We start from the raw sequence: 21,315 nt of genomic DNA on the forward strand, positions 1-21,315 counted from the left end.
GATGTGTGTATCTGCCCGCTCTCTCCCTCAGCAATAACCCCTTTAACACATGCTAATTACATTATTCTCAAAACACACGTTAACTGCATTATTCTATTGGTGCAGTCAGTAAGTACATTATTCTATTAACACGCTCAAAGAACCATAAAAATCAGCACATCATCAATTATTAACAGCTCACTTAACCCTGGAGACAGCCAAGCTTCCCTCAGAAACATTCACTTACCCTTCACTTCATTAAATATTAATATAAGGGGTCACATTCAACATTGAGGCCACTGAATGGATTGTTTTCATTCATACTGTACACGCTGAGGCTAAAGGGACACAAGGGTCAAACTAAAATGGGCATTCCACATTCCAATTGTATTGTTTCTCATGACGCAATGAAAGATACCAAAATGTGAGGACGTCATTTTTGTTTGTATGTGTATGTATGTATATATATATATATATATATACATACAGTATAGTTCTAGTTCTAGTTCTAGTTCTAAATTAAGCACATATTGTATATGTAAAATGTTATCACATTAAAAAAATTATATACATATGTGAAAACAATATGTATCTGATTTAGAATTAGAATGCCCAGATTACAAAGTATAGCTTATAAGTGAAATTTGCCAAAAGCTGAAATCTTCTGGTTCTTGGTAGGCCATACCTCACAACAACTGTATAATTAACAGCTTTTTAATTGCATTCCTCACACCTGCTATTTTACTCTGTGAAAAGCATCTTGTTAATGTGACAATATATTTAAAGAGAGTCATTTATAACTCTTTGATATGACAGAAGAAGTGTGGTGGAAATCTCTAAAGACATTAATGTGTCAGTAATATGCAAGCTTTTTATACTCTCAGCATAGTCTGTTTCTATTAAAATTAACAAAACTGCTGTTGTCAATAATTAAACCACAAAAAAAATTTAAGTCTGTAAAAACACTTTTAAAACTCATAATATACTCATTATCTCTCATAAATCTCAGCACAGCTTTTGTTTTCTGACTCTCACCATGGTGATGTCCAGGAGGCAGGGGTGGCCTTAGCAGATGTTACCCAGCTAAGTGAAGCCTTGCTGGGCTTGGCGTAGCCGCAGGTCCCCCTGGCAGCTCTGATCTAGTGTTCTGCAGGAGAGAGAGCGGATCACTCACACACAGAGCACAAACCACCTGCTCTGACCTACTGTGCCAAACATTACCAGTGCTCAATGCCAAGGCCGACTTATAGGAGTGTGCTGACATAAAACAGTCGAACGACACTATAAGACTACATTGATTCAAAACTATAGACGCCATTGACTTTTGAAATCTTAATTTTTGACTACAACTTACAGCGATTTTTTTTTTTTTTTAAACAACCTGTTAGTCTGTTAAAGCACACAATCAATGAACTAGATGTGTTTGAAATCTATGCAAAACAAAAGATAAAATGTCAACAATACCAAGAGGAAAATTGCATTGCTCATTGTTCTCACTTGTGTTTTATTCAACTTTGTCTCAGATATCCTTTAAAATTCCTTAGAAGAATTAATCAGTGAGTCATTATTTGAAGTAAAGTAACAGTGTGTCGCTTCGTCTGGATTATGCAGCTCTAAAAATAAACTCTTAAAATTAACAATGATATCTCAGGCTTTAGTACCTTGGAAAATCTGAGCACAATCTGAGACATTGACATTGTTGAGAACTCTTCTGATACTCTAAATGAGACATTACTAGGTCCTTTACTAAAGAGAAACGATACAGATAACAGAGATCTCATTTGTATGTATAAAACAGCCAGAATTAAAAACTGTACAATTATAAGAACCCATTTTCCAGGAATTTTACAAGCTCATACACTTTTCCTAAACAAATGTACACTGTGTCTGAATAACAGTGTTGACACTTGACAGTTTGTTTGTTTAGGTTGTACGTGGTGTGTTTGGATTGGTAGACAAATCACTAAGACAAGGTCATATTTATGAATCAGCTGCAGAGCTCACTGACATATTCATGAACTCTTTGTGCCTAAGCTGCAAAAAAATAAACAGTAATTTTAACAAATGCAAACATAGTTACATAAATGCTGCAGTACTTCAACGACAGTAAATGACAGTGTCATTGAACTTTTAATCATTTATTAATCCCGCATTTGGATGTGTTTGCATGTAGCTTGATTGCTAAATATTCAAAAATCCCGTTATACAGTTGGGAAACGATGATGCAACTTACCACATTCAAGGTGAAACACAATTAATCTGATATTTCCATCTCTGACTTTAAACATCACAAACGTTTTCAACGCAATGCCGTGTTTTCGCTGTTTTCGTACTTTTGGGTACTTCAGCCCCGCTGTGGTCAATGATACTCCAAAAACTCTTGATACCGCAAACACATCTGGGCACGTATGTAAATAAAACTACAATTACCAAGGACCACATTCTCCCCATACATTCCATACTGGGATTGTAGTTTTTCGATAAACAAATCCTAGATGTCTGAACGACAAGAGTCCCAGTATGAAACTACATTTCCCATAACTCCCGGCAAACCCGGAATTCCAGTTCCCGTAGCCCCGGCCGTATGTACTGCCTGTTTCCTGCAGCAGAGGAGAAGGAGGTGGTGTCGAGAAACTGGCAAGATCCAACAACATCGTAACCTCAACCAACACCACTATACAATGAAATTATCATCAATAATTCCCGCTCCCGAACTGCACTACTTCACCCTCCTGCTGGTATGTGTATGAGTAATAGCGCGCTCGTTCAGTAACACACTTCTGGCAGGTTTGTTTGTGATAGCTAGCTCATATAACGTTAGCTATTAGGAGGGTTTATGAACTTGGATGTGATGCTCTTGTTATTTAACGAGTTATTATACGAAGGCCTCTAGAATGTGTGCAACGAACGACTTCAACTATGAATCCTGGTCTAATGGCCTAAGTTATAGTGAATGTATGATTGCTACAGAAAGTGCTAGACAGCCGGCTAATGCGGCTAACCAGCTATTAGAGTTACCACCGGACTTGTAGTCATGATGCAGCTGCTAGTATGGGACATTTTGAGAGTTTATAGGCTGTGGAATGACTGCAAGCAAACTAAGGATCACTGAATCATAAAAATCTATATTTTTAGCAGTCTCAGATAACGTTACAGTGTTGAAAAGGCCAAAGGACTTAGAAGAGTTTTAGATGGGGAAAGAAGGCACTACGGCCCCCGCAACGCAAGTTTCGGAACCTTGCAGAGGTTTTATATGTTAAACGCAACTTGTTCAAATGAACCAGTAACTGAGTTGCTTGCAGGTGTCCTGTTTCCATTCATAGTTGTAAAGTTTCACAGACAGCAATTGATGTGAGCCTGTTTAACTCGGAAAGTCCTTTAAACACATGAATTAAGCACTTAAAGTCGTTTTTACAATAGGAGCCATACAATTTGCAGCTGTCAATAGTGATCTTTATAGTCCTAAAGTAAAGAGATGGCTATTTTGGGATTCGTGTCATCCGACTTCGCAGTAAAGAAACCGGTTGGAGAACTACTCTGTTGTGGCCGAATCCTATTGGCTGTCAACCCGGAAGTGCCCCGCGCTGCTCTGTCTGTTTAGCACAGCATGATGTGAAAACCACAGCAGCGGTAGTCTTGCTTCCAATTTAGTTCATTTTACAAGCTTTCAGTTTCGGTATGTATTTTTGCAGTATATAGAAAGGGACACATATTTTTGTACATATTTTTCTCATAAGTTGTAAAATGTAAAGATTTTGGTCTGTTTTCCTTTGTGAACGTAATATTTATCACCATCTGAGGTAGTTTGCTTTGAGATTGACCTTCAGCACTTCAGTCACTGTTTTATTAATCTTTTCAATAACTTGTGTTGTATAGTTTCTTCCTCATTCTGAAATTGTTTTAAAGCAACTTCATGATTGCAATAAATAAAACCCACTTTACATACAGTGTGAAGCATTACTGATTTTTTTTTTATGATTTCAACCTATTTTAAGTAATGCTTCCAAGGTTATCACAAGTCAATGTTCGCAATGTTAGCCAGCTAGATAGCACGACCTCGATGACATATTTAAAGTTGCGATGAAACAGAAATACAGACAGGTATTTTCTTCCATATTGTGAACATCCGAGTGTAACGGATTAGCCAAAAGAGAAAAAAAAATGTATGGCAGGAGTCAGGGACTTGGTTTTGAGACTGAAAAGATTATGAAAATTATATTATGCATGATTACAATTGATCTGTAATATGCATTTTAAAACTATGATTTAACAATGTTAAATAAATAACAGAAAACAAAATGTTTGTTCACAAACATAAAAACATCTATACGTAAAAGCATGTTCACACCAAGGACGATAACTACAACTATAAAAGGTTTTTATTATACCTTTGAATTTTATGAGAATGGTGAAATCCACACTAACTATAATTACACCAAAAATAAATGGCAATTCGAATGGGATCAGTGCTTAAACAACAATCTATATGGAATACATTTTTATGTTATTTGAGAAACTTGTTTTATTCTGTTGATACTTTTAAAAGATTTTTAACAAAATAAATCCAAATTTAGTCTTATGGAAAAAGAATATCTTAAACATCTTATCGACAGGAACACTATCGTTGGACTTTGTTTCAACTGATAAACAATAAAAATAGCCAATCAGAATCTACCCGATTAAAAGCTTGAAAGTGGCAGATGACGTACGCATGCTCATAATAAACAAAACATTATAATTTGTTTGTGTGGATTCTAATATAGTTATAGTTATCATTCTTGGTGTGAACGGGTCTTAACTCTCTCATCAACCCTGGTTCAAACCTATTTTTATGTATTTGAGTAGACAGACACTCCCTTATAAAAGTGGGAAGCTCTTTGTGATGAATCTCAGTAAGAAACGGACATGCACGGGTCCAAAGTTGTTTACCAAAACTGCAGCGTATGTTGGGTCTAGCTGTGATTTTGCACTTTGGGATCTGAGCGGTTTAGATCAGCCCATGTGGAGCCGTGTGTTTTTGTTTCTGTGGCTGTTGTGACAGTTGGAGACTTGAGTTCTCTGAGAGATTAGCAAATGAATTTAGGCAGTGTTGTTTAGCAGCTGCCTGTTTTTTGTTTGTTTTGAAGAGGATCAGATATGCCTCAGTGTGATTGATATTTTAGTCTGAATGGTTCTTTTTGCCTCTGAGAAGTAGGGGTGTAACGATACCCTCATGTCACGATTCGATACATATCGCGATGCAGAACTCACTAGTGTTGTCACGGTACCAAAATTTCAGTATTCGGTACCGATACCAGTGAAAATCCACGGTTCTCGGTACCAATTTCGGTACCAAAGCTTAATTTAGATTAAATTTACATAATTATATTAAAGTGTATATCACAGTTACAAAGATGGAAACTGTAGTATTAAAAACACTTTACAATAAGATTCCATTTGTTAGATAACATTAGATAAAATGACCTAACAAAAAAACAATAGTTATATACTGTCGCAATTATTCTCCTTTAGGGGTTAATTTAAAAATACATTTTTAAAATCAAAAGTTAACATTATTTCTGTTAACATTATTTAATGCACAATGAATGAAGTGAACAAACATGACCAATCAAGTGTTTGTATTAAATAACATTCACAAACATTAATTAATGTTGTAAAAATATATTGTTCACTCAATGTGTTATGTTAGATAACGCATTAAGTAATGTTAATGAATGGTATCTTATTGTAGCATTACCAAACTGCAGGAGATACAATATGTTTTATTTGACTTGACTATACTTTTATTTAATCCAAAACTGCATTCATATTTAACTTTAAAAGGGCTTTTTAAACCTGCTAAGAGTTATCCAGCCAAGAATAAGACTAGAACTGCTTTTCTGACGGACTGATATTAATGACGGCTTTTTATTTCTCATCTCCATAAATATATCTAGTAGTAAAGCTAATGCAAGGGCTAGAAATCAATTAATAGGCCTATGTTACACTTCCTCGTCGTCATGGAGAGCGCAGTTCGCACAAGCGTTTGTACTCCCGTGGCGTCTGTCGTTGCTATGCATCCATGAACGCGCATGGAAAAACGAGCGCATATTATTAAGCTTATATTATGAGCGCGCTTGCCGCGCGCCATTTGAAATAACGTATCTGCACGCGCAAAAACATCAGCACCACATCAGCAGCAGCACCGCCGATCGCCATCAGCGCTTTTATGAAGAGGACGCAACTGCACGCGCTTCGGGCATGCACGCGCATCAAGTACCGGGTCTGAGAAAACCTGGTACCGTGACGTTTAAAAAAAAAATAGTACCGACTTGGTACCGAAGTACCGGGTCTTTTGACAACACTAGAACTCACGATACGATATTGTTGTGATACTCCAAGACATATGGTAAAGGGTTAACAAAATGTTTTACTGTTGATTAAAATGCTAAATTTGGTATTACATCGGGCCTGTATTTGGTGCTGGTAACCCAATGCACGGGACAATGGTGACATCAGAATAAAAATGTTCATGATTCCGAAGCTGAAAATACAGAATTATTTTAGACAAATATGCTTGCACTCTGTCACTGACTAGATATATTTCAAATAATGTAGGCCACTTTTTACTGGTAATGTAAGACATTTGGCATTATCAGAACCCACAAATATTCCCCCATTGCATTATTATACATTATATTCAGCATTATACAGTATATAATAGTTTAAAAGGGGTCATCGGATGCCCATTTTCCACAAGTTGGTATGATTCTTTAGGGTCTTCATGTAAAGTTTGTAACATGTCTTGGTTAAAATTCTTCAATGGTTGTGTAAAACAACACCCTTTTTACCTCTTCAAAAACAGCTCTGTTCACAGCAACCCGTTTCGGTGCATGTCTCTTTAAATGATAATGAGCAACTGCTCACCCCACCCCTCTCTTCCATGGGGCGTCTAGACACAAGACACGTAAAGTGCTGCCTTGGCAGACAGTATACAAATGGCTGAGGGCGGAAGTATGCTAATACGGGACAGTCTGTTAGCGGTCGTGGGCGGAGCATGAGGTTTAGTGTTTAGTGAATGGATTTTTTTCATTGTGTGATGGTTGTGTCCACACACTGCAAAGACAAATTTATATGCAAACACCATATAAAAGTCAATTTTGCATCCGTTGACCCCTTTAATGTAGTACTGACACTACAACTCTGTAAACTTAGAAGAAAATTTCTCACGCAGTAATTTTCATTTTGGGTGAACTATACACAATACATATTATCACCACCCATGATACATATTGTTATATTTTTGTATTGAAATATATTGTTACAGCCCTAGGGAGAAGGTCCACATCATGTAATCGCAGTCTTGCCATTCGCAATGTTATTTACTTGCCAAGTAACAGTCTGCTTCTCTGTGTTTAATCAAGGCGAGGTGAATACATCGTAATATCATTATACTTGTCTTCAGGCTATCTTTGACACTCAAACAGGATGTAGTGATGTGTTGCAACAGCAGACTCATCCAACAACCAACTCTACTTTAACGCGTGGCACTACCAAACCTGTTCACAGTGTCTTTTGGATTGATTACGTATGTTAGATAATTAGCCACGTTACTTGGCTTCAATGAATTTTGGTTGTGAAATGCTCATTTCGTAGAACATATATTTACCAGATTAATAATGCCAACTGATCAACAAGACCAAAGATATTATCACATGGCTAAAAGGAATGTCTAAAATCCATACGAAATTGTTGTTGTGTTACAGTGCAAGTGTAATACACATACATCTTAAGATGCCATTTATTAACACTGAACTTTGAAACATAAATATAATGTAATTTTTACTTTTAGTAAACAAATATTCCGCTAAAATAAACACAGTACTCGTCAAAAGTTTGGAAACATTAAAATTTAAGAAAAAAATACAGTAAGAACAGTAATATTGTGAAATATTACAATTCAAAATAATTGTTTTCTATTTTAATACATTTAAAAATGTTATTTATTCCTGCGATGGCAAAGCTGAATTTTCAGCATCATTACTCCAGTCTTTATTGTCACATGATCCTTTAGAAATCATTCTAATATGCTGATTTGCTGCTCAAGAAACTTTTATTAGGGGCCAAGCACCGAAGGTGCGTAGGCACCTATTGTATCTGTTCCCGTTCCTATTATTATTATTATTCTTCCGTTTCTTCCGACTGGGAGTCTATGGCAGCCCATAGAACCGCTTGCGGGAAAGTTATGAAATTTGGCACACTGATAGAGGAGAGTCTGAACTATCAGCATAGCAAATTTTGAGTATCCAACTTAATCCCTCTAGCGCCACCAACTGTCCAAAGTTGCACTCATGTTTATGCTAATAACTTTTGAACCACAAGGGCTAGAAAGGGCTTTTGAATTTTTCGAAAAATCCACCATTTAGAATTTTTTGAAAAAATTACTTTTTCGAACTCCTCCTAGGCCGTTGCTCCGATTTTCACGAAAATTGAACCAGATCTCCAGACCATGCAGACAAAAAGTTATGGAATTCAAGTTGATTTGTCAAACCGTTTTCGATAAACCCACGAACAAATTTTACGTAGTGCTTGCGAAAACAGATGTAAGGCTGTATCTCCGCAACGCTTTATCGGATTCAGACCAAACTTGGTACATGTCATCACAAGCATGACCTGAGGCTACATGCTGCGTTTCGGCGCAGCGCCACCTACTGGTCCGGAGATATGAAAAATGCTATTTTTGCTTATAACTTCTGAACAGTTTGTCCAAAAATCATAAAATCGTTAGATTCAGGGCAACATGCCGAGTCGACTGATATCCGATTTTACCATATCAGCCATTTTGACTGTCGGCCATTTTGTTTTTTGTGCTAAAATGCTGTATTTTAAGAACGCATGAACGGATTGTTACGAAACTTGGTACGGGTCATCACCAGAATACCCTGAAGGAGCGTGAGAAGTTTCAAACCAGCGCCACCGTGTGGTCAAAAGTTATATCAACGTTTCCAAACAGGCTCCCTAGATTCCCTGGGACACGCTGAGAACATAGATACCATGTTTGCCATATTTGGCCGAACTTCCTGTACGCCATCTTGATTTTCATTCAAAACCTACTTTTTCCAACTCCTCCTAGACCGTTTGTCCGATTTTCACCAAAATCGAATCGTATCATCTCCAGACTGGGCTGACTAAAAGTTATGGATTTCGTGTCGATAGACAAAAGCGTTTTCATATAGCGCAGCAGCAAAGTTGAGGCATGATGCTAAAAGCACTATTCAGGTTTTATCTCTGCAATGCCTTGACATACTGACACCAAACTTTGTATGTGTCATTGTCACTTCCTTCTGACCACATCACATCAGTTTTGTAACTGCGCCACCTATTGGTCGAAAGTGATAATCCATTAAATCATATTTTTAATACTGTTTCTATGATTTTTCAGCCATTTCGCCTAAAATCCTCTTTAAATGTCTTTAATTGCTCATTGTTGCAGTTGATCTGACACTTTCAGCCATGTCTTGTCGTCTTATTCTGCTTGGCCCCGGTAATTGCTGCTTGCAGCTATATTTATTATTATTATTATCAATGTTGAAAACAGTTTTTGCTGCTTAACATTTTTGGGAAAACAATGATACCATTCAAACATTTGTGGTAAGCTTTAAAAAAAGATACATTCATAATTTTATTAATCAAGGATGACAGTAGAGACATTTATAATGGCATAAAAGATTTCTAGTTAAATGCTTTAATAAATTTAAATATGCTGTTCATTGAACTTTCTATTCATCAAATGTTATACAGCACAACTGTTTTTAACATTGATAATATAACATTTTTGAGCAGCAAATTAGCAAACAGTTCTTTCAATTTGTAATAATATTTCATAATATTACTGTTTTTATAGTATTTTTGATTAAATAAATGCAGCCTTGGTGAGAATAAGAGACTTCTTTCAAAAAATTGTAGTTTCAGACTTTTATCAGTTATTTATAGAATATGAATAAAATGAAGTACATTATATACTAAAACATGATAATCTGTATAATAGTAAAAATGTTATTCAATATACTTTATTTTTTATTACTTATTTTTTAAATATATAAATTCGTACTGCAGATTTAAAGCTGATAAAACCAAAGTGGTCTTCACCTCCTGAAATATCACACTCACTACTTCCGGATAGAAAGCAATATAACATTTAATTTCCTTTACATATTTTTTTCTGTATTTTATCAAACTTCTCTTATTTGAGTGGTAGTGAATTTAAAATGCACTAACTGTGATCACAGTTATCTGAAATGATAACAGTTAGATTAGATGATGTGAGATTATCAGTTCACTGTTCCTAAGTGCAGCCTTAATGTACTTTCCCATTAAAGGGGGCTTTTGGGGGAAATAAAAGAAAACAACTTGGAGAAAGAAGAGAAAATGATTTGTTTACAAAGGTCATCTCATCTTGTTTCAAACATATCTATTCTATCTGTTGATCGAAGACTCATTCTCATAGCGTTGACATTAGACGTTAATCTTTAATCTCATTATGACAAATAATTAAATACATTTTGCTACTTATTTAGGAATATGGTGAAGCCACAATTTGCATGTTGTTTGCTTAGACACATGACCTGCACTGAAAGATAATGATCAATTGATATAGTGGTAAAATTCAGGTCGTTGGTCAGCAAAGATTCACTTTCCATTTCTCAAAAAAAAAAAAGATGATGTATTTAGCTATGATTGATTTGTTAGATGTTTTATAGTTTTGCCTGGACTGATGATAGTATAATGAAATCTGTTTTCCTGTTTGTCATTTAAAGAAACTACTGTCCCAGTCTGACTTTTTCCCATGCTTATTTGTATTTGTTCGTTGTGCCCCATTTGATGATGTTATTAGCATAAAGAGGTTATCATTAGTTTCCCGTTTCACTCCTCTCAATTCTGTATTTTTAACACATTTCATAACAAGCACATATTATCAACTTTCAACTTTATTTCAAATTTCCCTAGTTACAACTTGTTCAAGGTTTTCAATGTATAATTTCCACATTTTCCACATTTATTTGTTTAAAAATATTTAAATGAAACATTTATTTATTAGTAAGAAATATTGTTATGTGATTTTTGTTCTCCAGATTTTCTGTTTTGTTGACTTAATTTGAGGACTATTTCCCATGCCACCTAGAGTTCTGCAAAAGATAAAAGAAATTTGGGCAAAGTTATTATGATAGTAATTTTTTTTTTTAAGTTGTTAAAAGATGCATGAGTCACACCAGATGTTTACTCTAGTAGATGGTTTCTACTTCTTAATTTGAATCGCTCACATCACACCAGAAAATCTGATTGTTCTTATAATTCCACTTCAAGTCCATTTCTATTCTTATTCAGGGCTTTCCTAGGGTTCATTTTGGCCCCTGCAAGAAAGCCCAGGTTTTTTTTCTTTCGTATCAGAGAGATTATAGATTATGAGTATGACTCTCTAATGATAATGATTTACCACTGGCTCTTGTTACTGTTATTACTCACATACACGCATACAAAAAGTTTACCAATAAACCACCTCTGTTGTTGGCAGGTAACGGGTTTGTACACTCCTGGACGAGGAGAAATAACAAGTCTGGATGCTGGAAACATCGATGACATCCTTAGTGAGTTCTTACCTTGTTTATTTGTGTGTTTGAAGGAGCTGTTTCAATCAGATAGTTACTGCACCTGTGTTGTGCATGTGGGTGTCAGTTATCCAGTGGTGCTTTGTCATTGTAGTAGATCAAATGACATTAAACCACATGTTTCTCTCCACAGACAGTGCAGGGGTGGCTCTAGTCAACTTCTATGCAGACTGGTGAGTGTCTCTCAGATTAACGCCTCCAGATGTGTTTGTCAGAAAGGGTGATGAGAGTTGTTGATTTGCTTTGACATTAAATACTTAAAGGGTTAGTTCACCCCCAAAAAAGAAAAAAATGTCATTCCAAGCCGCAATACTTTCGTTCATCTTTGATTTCTGTCCCTCCATTGACAGCTACGCAACTACCACTTGCTTCAAAACGTTCATAAAGAGATGGTAAAACTAATCTATATGAATTGAGCAGTTTAGTCCAAGTTTTCTGAAAAGACTCGATCACTTTATATGATGACCAGAATTGAATTTAGGCTTTTATTCACATATGAACATTGATCAGCGAACATAAACAGAAGCTCAACCGAACAAACCTCATTGGTTCTTGCGGAAGTTGAAACATGCTGCGTAACAGGCGAGAACGAACCTTGTTGGTTCTCGCACATCAAGTGAACATGCTTGAGCTTCTGTTTACCACAACTGATGTGTGAGTTGATGAATGTTTATATGTGAATAAAGGCCTAAATTAAACCTGTTCATCATATAAAGCGATCTCTTCAGAAAATTTGGGCTAAACCGCCCAATTCATATGTATTAGTTTTACGATCTCTTTATGAATATTTTAAGGGATAGTTCACCCAAAAATGAAAATTCTCTCAAAATTTACTTGCTCTCATCCCATCCCCGATGTATATGACTTTCTTTCTTCAGATAAAAGAAAATTTTTTGCTTGTCCTGACAGAATGAACAGACCTGAAATATTCTATCTGTATCTGAAGTCATTTTATTTGTATGTATTTTCCGCAGGTGTCGTTTCAGTCAGATGCTTCACCCCATTTTTGAGGAGTCGTCGAATATAGTGCGGGAGGAATATCCAGACGCTACACAGGTGGTGTTTGCCAGGGTGGACTGTGACCAGCACTGTGAGTTTACACACACACACACACCTCCACCCACACCCACACATTGGTTTAGCCTTTGAGATAAAGCGAATTAAACAGAATTATTGATGTCTTGTAAAGTGTTTGATGGTTTAATGACGAAACTGCATCTTCTGTGAAGTCAAGGCGGCTCAAAGATACCCCACAGCGTGGGGGTGTGTGAGCGAGAGAGACCGCGCATGACTGATTCCAGCCGATCGGCTTTGGAGTATTCACCCCCCACATTGGTTGACTTTCATTTCTCGGCCCCTCCCCCTTTCCTTCTTGCCTTCTCTCTGTCTCTACTTTATTCAATTCTTTCCCTTTTTCCTCTCTCTTTAGCCCTTTTTTGTCTCTGTACTTTGACTTGAGACCATCTTTCTCTTTAAAACGAGCCTATCCCTGACCTCTGACCTTTTGATCTTTCTCTCTCATAACCTTAAAAGTCAAATATTCATGGATTGACACATTTTGTTCTTCAAAAGCAGAGGGGTAGGGTAGTGTTCTTCTACACGTGGGTCCTAAAACTCACCCTTCTATTTTACAAGCCAAACAAAAATCAGTGTGACCAGAAAAGTCATGTCATCTCATTCTGTTGGTTTTCATTGATTTAAACACACCATTAGATGTTCACCTTTAGGTATCTACAGTACCTGTCAAAAGTTTGGAAACATTACAATGTTTTAATTTTTTTGAAAAGTCTCTTATACTCACCAAGGCTGCATTTATTTAATCAGAAATACAGTAAAAACTGAAATATTATTACAATATTGTTTTCTATTTTAGTACATTTAAAATTTAAATTTATTCCTGTGATGGCAAAGCTGAACTTCTAATGTTACAAAATAGTTTTTATCTCAAATAAATGTTCTATTCATCAAATAATCCTAAAACAATTGACAGTTTCCACAAAAATATTAAGCCGCACAACTGTTTTCAACATTGATGATAATAAGAAATGTATCTTGAGCAGCAAATCAGCATATTAGAATGATTTCTGAATGATCGTGTGACTCTGAAGACTGGAGTAACGGCTGCTGTTTTTGTTCTTTTTCTCCTGATAGCTGATATAGCCCAGCGCTACAGGATAAGCAAATACCCCACACTCAAACTGTTCAGAAATGGGATGATGATGAAGCGAGAGTACAGAGGTCAAAGGTCAGTAACCGCCATCGCTGATTTCATCCGCCAGCAGAAAGTGGATCCGATCAAAGTGATAGAAAATCTGGAGGAAATCAGCACTGTAGATGTGAGTGTTTCACGATCACAATGCTATACAATTTTATTTCTGTGGCACATTTTAAGTCAAAATGCTTTTCAGGTTTAGTAACTAAGAATGACGTGGAGTCTGTGTCATCTTACTTTTCTTCCTCTCTTTCAGAGGAGTAGACGCACCATCATTGGTTACTTTGAGACTAAAGACTCTGACAATTACCGTACTTATGAGAAAGTGGCGAACATCCTTAGAGACGACTGTGTTTTCCTGGCATCTTTTGGGTAGGAGAAGCACTTAAGATACTTCAAGTCTGCTGCTTTGTAAATGCATGTATTGATCTTATTGTGAACGATTTATCCATGCATATGTTTCTAAAAAGTATAATTCAATCTTCAATCATTTAGTCTGCATAAGCCCTGCCCCTTTCTTATAATCAACTGCAATCTTTCATTCAGATCTGCCTCTATCCAATCAACAACTGATCCAATCCAATCAAGTCCCTTAGGCCTTTAAAGGGACCGTTCAGTTTCAGATAAAAACTGACATTTACCCACCCTCGTGTCATATCAAACCTATATACTGTTATTTTTATATATATGTATTTTAAATAATCTTTTCCATACTACAGTACATATGGCTTCTGGAGAAGCACAAATCATATGGACTACTTTTATGATTTCTTAATGGTGCCGTTTAGTCCATTTTGGAGCTTGACTGCCTGCATTCAGTATGAATAGAAAATAACAAATGGGTTTGAAACAATGAGTATGGTAGGGGAGTAAATAATGAGAGAATTTTCATTTTGGGTGAACTATTTCTTCAGAATCAATTCAGTCCTACTTCATTACCACAATTTTAAATGTATTTTTAAATACATCTTATTCTTTCTCTGCGTCTCTTTTTCCAGGGAAGTTTCTAAGCCTGAGCGGTTCAGTGGTGATAATATTATTTATAAGCCAATGGGAGAGAATGTTCCTGACATGGTCTACATGGGCTCGCTCACAAATTTTGACCTCAGCTACGCCTGGACACAGGACAAGTGTGTGCCGCTAGTCCGAGAAATCACATTTGAAAATGGAGAGGTATGATTCCCTTTCTTGAAATATATTTTCAAGAAAGTCTATGTGAGGTATCGCATGTACTTTCTTTCCATTTTGTCCACATTGTTATTTGTGTACAGTTCCGTCGAACAGCCAATTCATCATTTGCATAAGAAAAGTCCCCTCCCCCTCAGTGTACTTTTCCCACACTCGAGCACATCTGAGTGTGTACGTTTCAAGCTTGTTTGTGTTTTAAAGACGTCCACATGCCATGTCCTTTAGTAGGTGTGGGTTTTTTCTTTGATTTACTTGACCGCATGTTTTGAATAACTTCAGTCTCTGTTGCTTGGTGATATGGCGGATTCTCCACAATCTGCTCCACTGACCCACCTCTTCTCGACTGCACTTCACCCAGCCATCCTACACACTCTCAAAACTCATTATACAGCACTTAGTTCCAGGCCTCAAATCAGTACAACCAATCTGTTTTTTTGAATAACATCACTGGGACTTTTCACTGTTTGTATCATTCTGCTGGACTATGATTAGAATGTGTGTTTTTGTGTGTGTGAAGGAACTGACGGAGGAGGGCATCCCGTTCCTGATCCTCTTCCATCAGAGGGATGACACAGAGAGTCTGGAGAAATTTCAGCAGGAGGTGGCTCGCCAGCTTATCAGTGAAAAGGGTACGCACAGGGGCCAGACAGCATCAGGGTCATCTTTCATAATTCATTGGTTAGATATCGCTCGCGCGTATAATACAGGAATGCAAACCTCTCACCTTTCAGTGAAAATCGCTGTTTTGAATCCAAAATGTGTAATTTGTGTGGATATAAGTTTTTGAATGGGTTCCAGAAAAACAACAGTAAAAAAGCTGATACTTTTTACATTGTTTTTACATTTACATTGAGAATTTTCATTTTCAAAGAATCGAACATATTCACAAATTGGTCTGAATGATTTGTTACTAACAATCGAACAAATCAAATACTGTGTTCATAAAAGACTGGAATGGTCATGGAAATTGTTTAAAATGTGTGTGAACCCTGATTTTTGGATAGGGCTTTGGCAGGATGGTTGACAAATTGGTCAGTTAGTGAGGTTTACTCACATCAAGGTTCTTAAATCATCTGATTAACGTCAGTGCTGTAACATGAATGAAGAAAACCCTCTCAGTGAAGTTGCATCTTTAAATTAATAATAATTTACATTCTGTTTGAAATGTAAATATTGTTTCACTTTCTCTGTGACGAGCAGAAACGCTTCTAAAAAGTCAGAGTAATTTCATCTTTTTATTGATTTTTACACATCGGTCTGAACCGATAAATTGCATAGATGTTTGTATTGGTGTGAACAGCCCTTTAGACATAGCATCTCAAAAGCATTGTAAGCCTAAGTAGATCATAGAGATCAGTGGCAACAATCGTATCTATGATCTACTTTGGCTTACGGTGCTTTTGGGAAACGCATCCCAGGATGGTTCAAACGTTTCAAGCTGTGTTCCGTTCTATTGTGCTTTGCCTAGCCATTTTTCAATGCAAGAACACATCCAATGCGATCGCCTAATCTAATCAGGGCCTAATTGACTAATCAATTAGTCGTTCAGATAACCCACCAACTAGTGAGTTTTGCACAATCCTAATCCAAATCTCCTTTTGATGGGCAAAAATAATCAGCTCACAAGGTTTTAACATCTAAATTGACTCTCTCTTTCTCTCTCGCAGGTTCTATAAATTTTCTGCATGCAGATTGTGATAAGTTCCGGCACCCTTTACTGCACATTCAGAAGACCCCCGCTGACTGCCCTGTAATTGCCATCGATAGTTTCCGCCACATGTATGTCTTCCCAGAGTTCAGCGACCTTGCGTAAGTATTGCACTTGTCTTTAATGCAGAGATTATTTCAGCCTCCTCCCTGCAGGTTATCTCTTGTTCCAGACACCTAGCAATTATACGATGATTATAGACTCGGCCCCACAGCAGCACACGCTCAAAAAAGAGAGTGATAGAGAACGGGCTTTGGGCTTCATCTCACAGCCAGTTACGCCAATTAATTTAGCGACACCTGACTGATAGCTGTAATGTGTGTGAACGTAGAAGCTTAGTTTTCATAGGTTCATAACCATGTTATTACTACTTTATTACAACATCACAATTATTTATGACACCAGAGGCCGCATATGACAGAAAGCATCATAATTCAGCACATGCCTTATTTTATTAAGCACTCTGCATATCCTATTATCCAATAAGGGCCTTATCAGCCTGCCTCCCATCAGTCTTTGATACAGCTGATTTTCCAGGGGGTCCGTGGCGTCTGGGGCAGTACAGATGATGTCATTATCTTGTTAAAATGCTGTGGTTTTGGAGACTGTCGTCCCTCTCAGGGTCTTATCACTCATTAAATCAATGATGCTGCTTGGGTTTTTTGTTGTTGTTGTTTTTTTTACTGTTTTATGATGCCTTGTGTGTATGAACAGGGTTCCAGGAAAGCTGAGGCAGTTTGTATTGGACCTGCACTCAGGAAAGTTACACAGAGAGTTCCATCATGGCCCAGACCCCACAGACAGCACTCCAGGAAAGGTCAGAGTTCACCACAGCCGCTGCATGGGTGTGCTTTTGATGTACAACACGGATTTGAGTTGGGCGTCATCATATTTAAAAAAAAAAAAAAGGAAAAAAAAAAGGGTTTTACTAGGAATGTGCTGAGATTAACTTGGATAAGAGGGCAGTGATTGATCATGGAAACAAAATGGGGGTCTTTTCCCCAAAAAACCTTTACTACTTTTTATTTATTTATTTCTCTAATGGCAAAGCTGAATTTTCAGCGTCATTACTCCAGTCTTCAGTGTCACATGATCTTTCAGAAATCATTCTAATATGATGATTTGGGTCTCCGGAAACATTTCTCATTATCAATATTGAGAAACAATTGTGCTGCTTAATTTATTACTTATTTATTACAGTAGTCAACATTTGAAGTGGATCAAAACCTTTCATCAAAGTTATACCCGTTCTTATCTTAGGACAACTTTGAACTTTTTTAATCCTCTTCAAATGTTGTCTTATTACTTCTTTTTTGTGGAAACCATGATTTTCAGAATGACATGATGACTAACAATATAAAGGTCTTTACTATCACTATATACTTACTGACTCCAAACTTTTGAATGGTAGTGTAAAACTACACTTTATATCAGTATCAATGCTTGTAATTTCTCATTTCCCTAAACAAATTACATATTGTACATAACTCATCATTACGCTGTTAGTTAATAATCAGTTTCTCTGTTTGGCTTGTGCATGACATTTGCTGAAAATCAGTGTTGTACAATTTTGCGCTGATTAAAGTGCCCCTTTTACTCAGGTTGCGAGTTCAGCACACTTCCTGGTCAAAATCTCTGAAAAGAATGTGTTGATCTAGACTAATTAATGCAGGCGTACATTAATTAAGGCCATGACTGAATGAAACGTACGTGCTGACATTTGAATGCGTGCGCAGCAGAATGAACCCGGTGACCTCTGTGCAGAGCGATCTGTCACAGGAACGCATCCATCTATCCGTGGTCTGGGTATAATGACTGTGTGAACAGTTGCTTTACAGATCCAGGTGATTTGTGGTTGTTTATTTGCCTGTCTACGTGTGTATTCCAGAAGGAGGAGGACGGAGAGGAGGCCAGTAATCCCCCAGAGAGCTCCTTCCAGAAATTGGCCCCCAGTGAAACACGTTACACCATCCTCAGGGACCGGGACGAGCTGTGATGTCACAACTGCATTGAGACCCAACCCAGAACCCTGCAGTCAGCTGGTGCCAACCTGACACTGCCGCTGTCTGTGCAACGTCTATTTTCATAATTTTTATTTTAGATAAAAAAAAAAGTGAGAAGGTGAACCCCTGAGCTTTTTTTGGGGTGGGGAATGAAGAGGAGCGTTTTTACATTTGTTTTTGGAGCTTGTAAATATGTTTGTGCTCTGTGGGTCTTGTCTAAATTAAAAATAATTTTTCTCCCCTTTTTTTTTTTTTTTTTTTTTTTGTCTACCCAAGTCCCCTTTTTTGTAGGAAAACATTGGTACATTGGGTGGTCCTCTTTGTTGAGAATGCACATTGAGTTTATTATGGATCTTAAATGCGGGCAAGTGGAATCATGGGAAAATGTAGTCCAAGAACAAACCTGCAGTCAACCTGTGGTGTTTCACTCCAGTCCTTAACATAGTGTGTGTGTGAGAGTGATCGAGTGATTGAGTGAGTGCGTGTGTTACAGCACATGTATGTTACATGTGCTTATTAGTCTGTATTCATATGCACTGTACCGTTCCAGACTTGTTCAAATTCATGCTCGCTAAGATCCAGACTGGCTAGTCTCATATCATCCCATTCCATCAGGGGGAGTGGTCAGGGGCGGGGTCATGTGGGGGCCGGGGTTAGAAGGGTGAGGATTATTTGTAAATCTGTCATCTCAGAGGGGACAAGGAAACCAAAAAAAGAAAAGTAAATTAAAAAACATTTTACAAGATTCTACTTTGTCTGTTTCATTAAATGTTTCACTGTTGTAATTCATTTTTTTCTACTTTTGCTCTTCCTAGGTCACATTATGTATGTACATTAAAAGATATTTCATAAAAGGTAAAAAGTTAGTAGGCAATAGTTAGAAAGCAAATTAGATTTCATTTAAAAAAATGATCCCAACCAAAATCACAGCAAGTATACAAGGCTCTTCCTGTGTTACATTACTGTCAATAAAATTGGGATTTTCACACTTGAAATAGTTGTAAACCCTGGGTAAACAGAATCCTGGGTTGTCTTGCTTCACATTTCACATTCCTCGTCGTTTTTACCTTGGGTTCACTATTAATTCTGGCTTTGGTGTTCATTAATGCTGTTTCACACCACATTCCTAAACCCTGGGTTAGCGTTCTTATTTGCATATTTAACACGAGGCATGCGATTGGTTGTCGGTAGCTAAGCATCTAGTCGTAACATTCTAACACTGCATTGTTTCTTACTGCACACGTGGCACCGCAATGCGGGGTTAACACCCCAAAAGCGGTGTTAAACCAGCTAAATGTTCCTTCACCCGGGGTTAAAAGCAGTGTTTAGAACAACGGTAACCTGGGGTTAAGTGCAGTGTGAAAAAGCCCAAAGACTTTAAGCTGATCTTTAAGGGAGAGTTTACCCAAAATGAAAAATCTGTCATCATTTATTCACCCTCACGTCATGTCAAACTTGTTACTTGCTTTCTTCTGCAGAACGCAAATGCGCTTTAAAGGTTCTTGACCTTAAGGATTGTGCATTTCAATCACAATTTTCTGTCCTCATGATCTAATAAATTGGGGAGAAATGTCACAAATACAAAATATTGCCTTGTGAGCACTTCATACTCCATTGACATCGGGCTACCCCTTCAGACAGATATGCCAATCAAGAAGGTGGCAGTCAGACTTAGATGACTAAACTGAGGTGAAAAACTGAAGAAAAAAAATCTTTTTACAGTTAAGATAACATCAAGAAACTGAGACTGCCACAAAAGATGTAATTGCTCAAAAAGCCTTGATTTAATCAGTCATGTTTTCGTAAAATGTGTCATTATCTCAGTGTAAAGAAGTGTGTATGTCCCAAAGCCAACAAATCGCATAAACTGCCCAGTATATGCATGCAAAAATAATGTGCAGAAATCTTACATTTAGGGGTTCAACAGCTTATCCTCAAAGTTACACCTTTGTACCTTCTCGACCCCTAAAGGAACCATATTAGTGGCTTGTAATATATTGTCCCAGTGACAAGCTAAATGTAAAAAGTTTGATTTATTTTATTTTTTTTCTGAGAGTGTGGGGCGGCAGCATCATCCAAATGTTACTGACACGGCTCACATACCCAACATAAAAGCGTGTATGCAGCAACTAGATTCAGGCTGAGTTGTATTATTGCCACTCAGTGGCATCTTCAATTGACAACGGAACTGATTATGCTTCTTCACCCAAAAATGAGAATTCTATACTGTAAAAAAAGTTGCTGCCTTAAATTTCCAAGTACAATCAACTTGGATATTTAAGTCATTTCAACTTAAATTAAATTAAACTGACTTGATAAAAATGAGTTTGAATCCTTTATAAATAATTTTAAAAAAGTTGAAAATTGCTCAACTTATTTTTATGATTCATTTTTTAAAGTGTATTATCATTGACTTTTTTTTCTTAACATAAAATAAAATATACTGAAAAATGTCTCAGTGTTTTTGTCCATACACTGAAAGATGATGCAATCCAATGTTTTATTTTGGACCCCATCGACTTTTGTTAAATGGACAGAAACAGTTGAAACATTCTTCAAAAAATCTGTGTGTTCCACAGA

The 21,315-nt window shown here is 37.0% G+C and overlaps 2 protein-coding genes across 3 annotated transcripts in view; one reads left to right on the plus strand and one right to left on the minus strand.

Moving 5' to 3' along the window:
• invs (inversin) overlaps positions 1–2,389 on the minus strand; it is a 32,451-nt gene extending 30,062 nt beyond the window's left edge. Inside the window, exons 1-2 of the mRNA XM_084088069.1 lie at positions 2,213–2,389; positions 1,015–1,126 (exon numbers count right to left, since the gene is read on the minus strand). Of these exons, the coding sequence (XP_083944195.1) occupies positions 1,015–1,017 (3 nt within the window). The 5' untranslated portion in view covers positions 1,018–1,126; positions 2,213–2,389. The remainder of the gene's footprint in view (positions 1–1,014; positions 1,127–2,212) is intronic.
• Positions 2,390–2,560: 171 nt separating this feature from the next.
• erp44 (endoplasmic reticulum protein 44) lies at positions 2,561–19,000 on the plus strand. Of its 2 annotated transcripts, none has more exons than XM_084089699.1 (11): positions 2,561–2,717; positions 11,531–11,603; positions 11,758–11,797; positions 12,599–12,714; positions 13,776–13,960; positions 14,093–14,208; positions 14,835–15,009; positions 15,542–15,653; positions 16,692–16,833; positions 17,447–17,549; positions 18,621–19,000. In XM_084089699.1, the coding sequence occupies exons 1-11, from the start codon at positions 2,661–2,663 to the stop codon at positions 18,726–18,728; spliced, it is 1,227 nt and encodes a 408-aa protein (XP_083945825.1). In that variant the 5' UTR covers positions 2,561–2,660; the 3' UTR covers positions 18,729–19,000. The 2 variants fall into 2 exon arrangements, with proteins under 2 accessions (XP_083945825.1, XP_083945826.1); XM_084089700.1 differs by having other exon boundaries at positions 18,624–19,000.
• Positions 19,001–21,315: the final 2,315 nt, after the last annotated feature.

Source organism: Abramis brama (assembly GCF_963993115.1).
Source record: "Abramis brama genome assembly, chromosome: 17".
Taxonomy (NCBI): domain Eukaryota; kingdom Metazoa; phylum Chordata; class Actinopteri; order Cypriniformes; family Leuciscidae; genus Abramis; species Abramis brama.

Coding starts and splice junctions, on each gene's coding strand:
- erp44 (XM_084089699.1), top strand. CDS start 2,661: ATGAAATTATCATCAATAATTCCCGCTCCCGAACTGCACTACTTCACC. Junction 13,961..14,092: donor AGGAAATCAGCACTGTAGAT/GTGAGTGTTTCA, acceptor CCTCTCTTTCAG/AGGAGTAGACGCACCATCAT. Junction 15,010..15,541: donor TCACATTTGAAAATGGAGAG/GTATGATTCCCT, acceptor GTGTGTGTGAAG/GAACTGACGGAGGAGGGCAT.